A 10,889-nucleotide genomic window follows, 5' to 3' on the forward strand; every position below is an offset into this window, starting at 1 on the left:
CTCTCCTCTCCTCTCCTCTCCTCTCCTCTCCTCTCCCTCTGTTCTTTTAGGGGTAGGGTTGAGGATGTTTTGCTACTTTGTTAAGTTTCTTCTTTAGAAGATCTGAATATGTTCAGTTATTCATTAATTCTGATTCTAACCATGAGAATCTAATATTTTCCTCACAAGGGCACGATGGAGTTTAGGAGATACTGAGTGTAACAATAAAAACGTGGCAAGAAAGAATGAAGCAATTGAAACATAAACTTGTATAATTTTTTATTGAAATAATTTAGGAACTTTGGCTTTATCATTGAGTATAATGCTACTTAAGGAGCAATTCCTAGCTTTACAACTTTCAAAATTTTAAACTCCTATTTTTGTATCACCTAGGCCTGCATTTAAATGATTTCAACTTTTCTGGCTTTTCTTTTTTAGAAAAGTGTTTTTTACCTTTTTCTTGTTGTATTGGAGTATTTTTATCATTTTTAAGATACTCTCACAATTTTGAAGAATGTATTTTCTAACATTTAGAATTGTCAGTATGTACACATGTAATATATTGATGTTGATTCCCACATTGTAAGAACATGATATTCAATTGAATTGCTCCTCTGTACAGACAAAGATATTCATGAGAATCATATACTTCCCTCTTAGCACCAGCCAAAAATTGATGAATAAGAGGAATTTTGTCAAAATAAATAAAATCTGAATATTGGAAATGTATATGGAGGCTGTATGACAAGGTGTTGCACATACTGCACAAGATGCTGCACATACTGTACAACATAAGATTTAGTTTGGAAACATCTTATTCTGTATCGTAGCAGCTACTGGACTTGGATTAAATACCTCACTGCATACCATGTGAGCAATATGGCAAGCTCCTTTTGTAATGTAGTATATAACAATGTTCTAGAAATTTATCTTCAAACCAGCTTCTTTCTTGCATTTCCAATGTTGTCTTAGTAATCTCCAAAACTCCATTGAAAATCAATGTTATCTGTGCACCCCTCTACCTTCCCGACATTTGAAAGCTGTGACATTAAAAAGTAAATGTGATTCCTCTATGATGTAAACAAATGTTTTAGAGTGTAAGCTCCATGGGGCAGGGACTTTCATCACAGTAACTTGAACAGAGGCTATTATTTTTCGATGTTATTTGTATATAAGTCACTATTAACTAATAAGCAATGATTTTAGAACAGTTTTATACTAAGTATAAATTAATTATCAAAATAACTGTTTCTTTAAAGATATCCCCAAAGTATCTTCAGAAATATAAATGAACACACATTGTCTGCACAGGTTTTGCTTAATGGTAAAGTACAGTCCCTTGATAAATGAAATAAATAGAAGCTGATGTGAAAAAATGAATACTGTTTATCCTATGCTGTACTCCTGAGTTCCTAACGATTGAAATGCTTTTTCCTGTAAGTATCTCTGAATCAAAAATACATTTCTTATTTTGCATTCTATAAAAATAGAGCTTTTCTGCATTGTATTCAGACAGGGTTATAACAAAGAATTAAATAATTCAAAATGGGTCTTTTTTTACTCACAAGACTTTCAAAATGTACACCTGCAAATTTTTGCAAATTGTGTCACTGGCCAGATAAATTTGTTTAGCAGTTTCTCAGAATTATTCAATAAATAAATTGCTACAATCCACAATATTTTTATTTCTATATCATTATGTTAAAATCAACAGAGTAATTGCAAGCTAATTATATTTCTAGTAGTGTAAGAGAGAAAACAGGGTGGTAACATAAAAGCTCTTCATGTATCATTTTTTCTTTTGCTTACTGTTGTTGAATGCTGGCTTTTTTTGAGGATATGTGAATTTCATGTGATAATGCCCTTTGAGTCATAAAAGTTTTGTACATATGTGTCTCATAATGTTCTGTTTATTATTTCACAGCATTTATTTCAATCATAGAAACATTTCAAATTCAGTCAAAGCTACTAATACTTCATTTATAAATCATAGCTTGGCTTGTGTGGACAAAAGCCTTGTATTTGTCTTCTCCATTAGCAAGAAATATGAGTTGTGAATATATTTATGCAAGAAGAATGTGTGCACAGACCTTTATTGTGCTGAAGTAAGAACAAATATGGCAATAAACGAATGCATTTTGTGTATGTATTTTTTCTGTGCAGGAATATTTACATGTTTGAAGAAAAACAGTATACAGGATAAACAGGAATGAATTAATAGACTGCTATAATAACAAAAGGACACATGCTGTTAGCATTATTCAAAAGACTGGTAGCCTCAGTTCCTTTTTTGTCCTTAGAAATATGCAACAGATATTGCCTGTACCAATGCACTTCCAGGGAAAGCAGTTATCACCATGCATGGTAGACAACAGGATTTAAATCACAGAAAGTGTGGTATGTAATGATGTATCAGGCCCATTTCTGAACACAGAACACAGAGGCATTAAGGGTCAGCACTTCCGTAGAAATTACTGCAGAAATGTTCACTGAAGAAGGAGAGATGAGATAATTTTAAATGATTTAGAAAAGCTCTGACATAACAACCACATTGTAAATAGCTTGCTTTTCTTCTTGTAAACAAAATTATCGTGTTACCATGGCTCCCAAGAGGAAGTCTGTGGATCTACTTCAGGCAAATTCCCATTGTTATGAGTAAGAGATAAATAAGGACCATAGCAACTAGCCCTGTCGCTTATAGAAGTAATCATCTGCCTATGTAAATCTGCACAATATCGTTTCAGTGATATATGTTGTTTTTTTCCGATAAAAATCTATATCATAGACTTACAAACAATAGATTTAACATGAAAATCCCATAAGAATTCCCCATCTGAAAATTATCTCAGATCTCACTCAGATAGCTCTTATTTTGCTAATGTTAGTTATTTCAGCAGAAGATTCCTCTTATATTAAATGTGCAGGATTTTATAAAAAGGAACTATATATATGTAGTCTGGATAGGTGAAATACAGTCAAGATTCCTCTTTTACCTGTCTTATTTGTTATTTTACTGCAGTATATTCATTCATACACCTTGATTCCATTTCTGTAATGAAATAAATCTTAATAATTCAATTTATAGCTACTACTTTTTGAACTCTATTAATATTCACACTGTATAGGTTTTGAAATATAGATTAAACTATACATTTGCTGAATTCTAGTACTCTGACAACCCTTCAGAGCCACCTCTATTTGTATGCCACTTCTTTCCTTCTTGCCCAGGATGAAAAAATAAACTATTATATACTGTAATTTTCATAGCATTGATATGAAATTCTTGTGCTTGTCTTTCCAGGTCCTGAAGGGTTTTCCAGAATGCTTACAAGCTGATATTTGTCTACACCTCAACCAAAATTTGCTTCAGAATTGCAAAGCTTTCCGGGGGGCCAGTAAAGGCTGTCTTCGAGCTTTGGCTATGAAATTTAAGACAACACATGCTCCTCCTGGAGACACTTTAGTGCACTGTGGAGATGTTCTCACAGCTCTTTACTTCGTGTCAAGAGGCTCCATTGAAATTCTTAAGAGTGACATTGTTGTAGCCATTCTTGGTAAGTAAATTACTACGATGCATGTTAAGAGTCAGAAAAGAAATATATGTTGTTCCTGGGATAGGACATCTGTGAATGTGTAGTCACTGTCATGTAAAGTCAAACAGAGAAATAACTTGATGAGCAAATTCTACATTATTCCAATAATTCGTGTGCAACAAAGAGCCCTGGTCCTTGGACATGTAAAATATAAGAGCTGGAGTGAGTCACATTTAACCCTGGGTAAATGGTGAGATGCAAGTTGAGGCAAGCACATGTCAGATTACTCCAGTACTGACTATGCTGCATGAATCAAATGTTGACATTTGACGTCCTTTTCTTGAGCAGTATGAGTACTGATAGAAAAGTATGGGTAGCATATAGAAAAGTATAACAGACTAATCTGATCTAGACTGATACTTAACTTTAACATCATCATTTCCCTTATACTTCTTAAGAGCATATTCTTGTTTATATAGTGTGGGGAGTTATTTGTTGTTTTTTTTTACCAGTGAAGTATTGCTCAGAGCAATGTAGAATCCAGCTGGAAGGTTCCCTACAGCTGGTGATGGCTCTTATGTGGAACTAATAAAAGTTTATTAGTTACAGCAATTTAAAAAAGTGAAATATAACTAAGTATCTATAATAACTAAAAATAACCTAAATAAAACTACAGATTTGTTTCTTCCATTTAGTATCAGGTGATATGTGTAAATAACACCTGAACAGATAAGGATTTTGTTATACTGAAAGCTATACCAGCTGTTATATCATTCAAGTGTTCTTTTTTCCATTTGTCATCCACTGTGGGAAGTTACAGCCAAAAAAGTAGCTGAAACACAATGTGGAATGGTAGCAATGTGTTATTAATTCACTTGTGACTGATTATTCTGCTAGTACTCTGCAGGGAGAATACAGAACAGAAATACAAAAGTATGCCTACAGCAATACTTCCCTACATTTAGATAAAGTTATCAAGATAATTTGTTATCTCATGCTGTTGTATCTCATCAGATGGGCCAGATTAAGGCACCAGCATGCAAGGGTGCATGCCAGTATAACACTGTGAGCTGCTTACTTACCTGTATGAATGTCTCCCTCCAATTACGAACAGTGCGGTTCAGTGAGGATTTCATCTCTTACATCAAATATGTGTAAATTTCTATACCACTCAACAACCAAGAGAAACAAGTTTATGAACTCATTAATTTCTTCTTGGACCAAAGGTGCAGACTGATTGTGTCTTGTGTGTTATACATATCAGATACTTGTGCTCCTCTCACACTGCAGAAGAACCCCAGGTAATTGCAGAACAATGCCACTGCATTTCTCCCGGCCCATGTGCTGCAGGCTGGATCCTTGCTTCCCCAGGGAATAGGAGTCCAGAAAGGGTGTGAGAGCCATGAACAACAGCCAAAAGGAGCTGTACTGTGGGTCTATATCTGTTACATGGCCCATGAGGCAGGAGCCTGCCTAATTGCTGACTCCAATTAGATTTTGGTATCCTGAAGAATCTGACCAAAAAAAAAAAAAAAGAAAAGAAAAGAAAACGATACAAATGAACAACAAAATTTAACAGAAACCTAAGAAAGACTATCTGTACTTAGTCAAATATTTTCCTCTTTCTGAAAAAACTGTAAGGAGAAAACAGAAAAACCTCTCTGTTGTTTGTTCTCTAGCACTGAAAAACTGAAAAACAGGTGATGTTTCCACTCTGAACAAGTTTTCCAACTTCATTACAGAAATCAAGAAATTCCAGAAAATGATGGGTGTGTCCACCTATTTTCCTCAGCTCATTAGCACTATCTAATGCTGATAAGTAGAGTCTGATCAATACTGGCCTGAGAGCAGTACTTCTGTGCCACATTCTTAGGAAAGATGATGGCTGTGGACCTCATAGAATCTACTGCCTCTTCTAGCTTTGCAGAAAAGATACTAAAGAACTGCCATCGTTTCAATGTAGTCATTTTACAGAGAAGGTTTTATATGTCTTGTAGAGGGACCTCTACATTCATAGATGTTAAGACCAGCAAGACTATTCAGTTATGTCTGCTAGCCTCTGTTATATCACAGACTCCTGCTGCATTTTATACTTTTAACTATCTGTTGTGTCAAATGAGTTGTGTTTGATGAGAGCGCAATATTGAGAAAAGAGATGAATTTTGATCTGAATGTATAATAAGATGAAAAAGCAATAGCTTTTCATCACGGTTTATTTCCAGTGAATCATTTTTATTGTCAAAAACGCATGCTTTATTTCCAGTATGAAATTTTCTTGCTTCAGTTTCTTTGCATTGGTTCTTGCCTTGCATTTTTCATTATATTCTAGAGGCATTTCATACTGACTAATTTTCCTGTCCTTAAGAATGTGAGAAATATTATCAAGTTACCTCCTGAATCTTCCAGTTGATAAGCTAAACAGACCATGCTCACCACAACTCAGCCCATGAATTATTTTATGCATCTCTTAGCTACTTGCTCCCCCACTTATAAGCTTCCTTTTTTAAAAATGGAGAAACCAGAACTACTTGCAGTAACCTACAGTAAAAACCACAAATATTTAGCAGAGAGGCAAAATCACCCATGTCTGCTGTTTTCAGTTGCTATGACCCCTATTCTTTGCAACAAGTGCTTTCCCAGATATACTCCCCAGCTCTATTTTACAGGTATGCCCTGCATTCCATTGTTTAAAGAGTATTTTGTACTGGTCTGCGGCTGCTCTGCATTTGTGAAAATTAGCTGCAGCTATAAGGAAAGCAAACACTTAAATAGAGGTGACAATTTTAGCAAACAGGTAGTGTGAATGTGTTAACATTGATGAAAAGAATTGTAATAATATCAAAATAGAAGCAGCTATGTTTAAAGAGCTTCTTCAAAACAGCTTCTACATCTTGGAAGTTACACATTCCCTCCAAAAAATATAAAAACTAGTAATTTTCTACTAAAATATATTTCAAGTAAGGTTTGTTTCTTTGTGTATTTTCAAGAAAATGAGTTCCTAGGCCAGACAGGTCCTGGACGCTAATGAAATTCAGAAATTACATTCTTGTCATTATAAGAGTATAATTTAAATCCATAAATAATGTTTTTCCGAGAAAGGACAAGGGAAGCTGCTTTTAGTCACACTGTTTCGATAGAATTGAAGAAAAACTCTGATGAAACTAGATTTTTCTTTCACTTTTCCAAGTATGTGAGTATGTAATTTTATTGATTTTAATTTACTATTTAATAATATTACTTTTGATTTACAGCAACATATGTGCAATGGTAATCAGATTGTAACACTTCATGTAAAATCAAGTATTCTACACTAACATCATACATAAATACATGATTGAATTTACTGGCTTATTTACATTTGGAATAATAATTTCCATCTAATTTTCTTTCTGCAGGAAAAAATGATATTTTTGGAGAGATGGTACATCTTTATGCAAAACCAGGAAAGTCAAATGCAGATGTGAGAGCTTTAACATACTGTGACTTGCATAAGATCCAGCGAGAAGATCTACTAGAAGTTTTGGATATGTATCCCGAATTTTCTGATCTCTTCCTCACGAATCTAGAGCTGACATTTAATCTGAGAGATGAAACTGCAAAGGTACATATAATAAGTGATTTTTTTTCCTTAGCATTGGGCAAAACCTAACCCACAGTAACAAAACCTGAAGATATCAGCTGAAATGTCAAGGTTAGCAAAATTAAAAAGCCAAGGATAGCAAAATTAAAAGCTAAAAGCCTGAGACCAAATCCTATTTAAAAAAAAAAACACACTCACCTGATTGCTCCTCCTGGAGTCAATTAAACTCAGCAGAAGTCAATGAAATTATCCAGATAATGTTAATCTAACAGGATTTGGTTCTATATTTGAATAGTATTAAAGTTTTAGCTGGGAGGGTTTGGGATGTTTTGTTAAACTGTGGAAAATATGTTGGTTTTTTTTTTCAGTAAGTATGACTATAGCCTGGGTCACCACAAGGGGAACTTTTGACACTAAATATAATTGTTCAACCACAAAATAAAAATAAACCAGATTTTCCAAACTCATTCTTTGTCTAACAGTATTTGAGAATATCTACCTGCCTTTCAAACATGAATTGTTAATTCTCTTGTCTTAGAGTGCACCCTACTCCTAGGAGACTAAAAGCGTAGAAGAGACTTTTCAAATGTCATTAATTCTTCAGATGTGCAGAGATTTATTTCTCTTTTTTCCTACAGTGACTCTTCTACGTAGTCTCCTTTGCCCAGAATGCATCTTACAGCATACAGGAAAAGTAGAAAAATCCTTAGAGTTTCCTTATCTCAGGCTGAAGAAGTCAGTCTGAGCTGGGAAAAACAAGGGGAAGTTTGACCAGAAGGGAAGAGAGGAAAGGCTTCTTGAGCTCTAGAAAGTGTTCCCTAGAAACCTGTAGGATACACTAAGTATTGACCACCACACGAGTTACACTGCCCTCCAAATGGCTAGTTTACATTTCATTCTTTCTGAGCTTCTGTCATTTTGTGGTTTCTTACCATACTTTCAAGGAAAAAGAGAGAATCAGTGAGAAGAGGGTAACAGAATTTGACCTCAAAGACCTTCTGAGAAACAAAAAGAACTCTTAAGTTATGGATGGTAAATAATAGGAATTGCTTTGCTAATCACATATTGATCTTTACTTTAAAAAGATTAAACAAAAATAGCTTCCAATTGGAAATGCCGTTCTTTTCTTTTGTTGAGCATTTTCTTCCATAAAAGATTGTTCTGAAAATCTGAAAAAAGACCAATTCTATATTTTAAAACTTATTGTTATGTTTATTGAAAAGGTCATCATTATTAATTATATGGGAAATACAATACAATGAATTTATAGTCCAGTGATAAATTTAACTTAAAACTGAAAGTCCACATATTTGAAAAACTCCTTGAAGATAAATTTAAATTACTGACTTTGGTCTTCTTAGCAAATTTTTTTCTTGCAATTACAATACCATCAATATTTTATCATTATTTTTCTAGATCTGAGAAAATTGAAACAAATCACATTATGTTGTGATGTAGAAGACACAAAGGAAGCCCTTGCTGCTCAGATCCCTTAGAAATTTTTCAGCTGATATTTCTTACTGCTGTGCCAGCCACTAAGAAAAAAATCAATAGACTTCACAAACAGGAAAGGACAAGCTCACCCATTCCTCTGAGCCTGCAGAACCACAGTTTTCTCTCGCAGTTCTACTTGCATTCCACTGATTGTCACAATCCAGAAAATCATGTCAAAAAAAAGTGATGAGCACAATCTGATCTTCAAAACATCACTCAGATGCAGATTTGTTATCTGAATAATAGGTGCTTCTGCCTGAACTTCTGCTCCTGTCCTTTTATTTATGTAAAGTGCCTTTTTCTTCCTCCAGTTATTCTACTAGTAACCCACCACTTAGACCCCTTACTGATCAGGTTTACAGTGAGTAGAGAAAGATGTAAGCATTTTCCATGTTTCCCTCTGCCCTCCTCCCACAGTATGTTTTCTTGAGTGGTACAGGAAACCTCACTGGCACAGGGAAGGGAAGTAGGCTGAAGTCAGTGCCTTGGGTGTGTACACAAAGAGCACAACTTGTGGTTTATTTTCACCCATCTCATAAACACGTGGCTGAGAGGCTGGTGCAAACGCAAGAATTTTGGGTTCTTTGGTCACAGGGCGGTTTACTCGGCACCAGGCCTGAGGTCTGCTGATGGGTCCGGCCTGTCTCAAAGGGGGAAACATATCCTTGCCCAGGAGCTGGCAGGGCTTATAGAGAGGGCTTTAAACTAGAGAGGAAGGGGGAAGGGGATAAAACCAGCCCTGCAAGAGGTGTGCCTAGGCGGGCATCGGGATTAGGGGTGAGGCAAGGGACTCAGCTGAAGCGCGTCTATGCCAATGCCCGCAGCATGAGCAACAAACAGGATGAGCTGGAAGCCTTTGTGCGGCAGGCAAACTATGACCTAGTTGCCATTATGGAAACATGGTGGGATCGCTCCCATGACTGGAGTGCTGCGATGGATGGCTACAAGCTCTTCAGAAAGGATAGGCAAGGAAGGAGGGGTGGTGGCGTGGCTCTCTATGTTAGAGACTGTTATGATGTTATTGAACTTGCAACTGGGGAAGACAACGTTGAAGCTCTGTGGGTTAGAATCAAGGGAAAGGCTGACAAGGCAGACAGCCTGGTAGGGGTCTGTTATAGACCGCCTAACCAGGATGAAGAGACAGATGAGGCGTTCTATAAACAGCTGGCTGAAGTTGCGCGATCACCTGCCCTTGTCCTCATGGGAGACTTCAACTTCCCTGATATATGCTGGGAATACAACTCGGCACAGAAGAAGCAGTCTAGGAGGTTTCCAGAGTGTATGGAAAATAACTTCCTTCTGCAGCTGGTCAGAGAACCTACCAGGGGAGGTGCCCTGCTAGACCTGCTGTTTACAAACAGGGAAAGTCTGGTGGGGGATGTGGAAGTTGGGGGCTGCCTTGGTCATAGCGACCATGAAATGGTAGAGTTCTCGATTCTTGGTGGAACCAGGAGAGGGGGCAGCAAAACGGCGACCTTGGACTTTCGGAGGGCAGACTTTGAATTGTTCAGGAGGCTGGTAGGAAGGGTCCCTTGGGATTTGGTCCTGGAGGGTAAAGGGGTCCAGGAAGGCTGGTTGCTCCTCAAGAAGGAAGTCCTGAAGGCGCAGGAACAGGCTGTCCCCGTGAGCCACAAGATGAGCCGGCGGGGAAGGAGACAGGCATGGATGAACAGGGAGCTTTTCCTGAGGTTCCAGGAGAAAAAGAGAATCTACCTCCTGTGGAAGAAGGGACAGGTAACTCAGGGAGAGTACAAAGAGGTTGCCAGGATGTGCAGGGAGAAAATTAGAAAGGCAAAGGCCCAGCTCGAATTAAGCTTGGCTGCTGGGATTAAAGGGAACAAGAAACTCTTTTACAAATATATTAACTGTAAGAGGAGGACCAAGGAGAATCTCCATTCTTTACTGGACGCAGCTGGGAATGTGCCCACTGAGGACAATGAAAAGGCTGAGGTTCTCAATGCCTTTTTTACGTCTGTCTTTAAAAGCCAGACCAGTTGTCCTCAGAGCACTCTACTCTCTGACCTGGAAGTCTCAGATGGGGAGCGAAACAAACCCCCCATGATACAGGAGGAAATGGTCAGAGACCTACTACTGCACCTGGATTGCCACAAGTCCATGGGGCCGGACGAGATCCACCCGAGAGTACTGAGGGAGCTGGCAGAACAGATAGCCAAGACGCTTTCCATCATCTATCGGCGTTCCTGGTCAACTGGAGAGGTCCCAGAAGACTGGAAACTTGCCAATTTGACTCCCATCTACAAGAAGGGTCGTAAGGAGGATCCGGGGAACTACAGGCCTGTCAG

General features: G+C 37.4%; 1 protein-coding gene across 1 annotated transcript in view; it reads left to right on the top strand.

Moving 5' to 3' along the window:
* Positions 1-10,889, top strand: part of KCNH7 (potassium voltage-gated channel subfamily H member 7) — a 62,870-nt gene that overhangs the window by 38,318 nt on the left and 13,663 nt on the right. The window contains exons 6-7 of the mRNA XM_021399941.1: positions 3,281-3,533; positions 6,908-7,113. Coding sequence (XP_021255616.1) covers positions 3,281-3,533; positions 6,908-7,113 — 459 coding nt within the window. The remainder of the gene's footprint in view (positions 1-3,280; positions 3,534-6,907; positions 7,114-10,889) is intronic.

The sequence above is a fragment of the Numida meleagris genome, chromosome 5 (genome assembly GCF_002078875.1).
Source record: "Numida meleagris isolate 19003 breed g44 Domestic line chromosome 5, NumMel1.0, whole genome shotgun sequence".
Taxonomy (NCBI): domain Eukaryota; kingdom Metazoa; phylum Chordata; class Aves; order Galliformes; family Numididae; genus Numida; species Numida meleagris.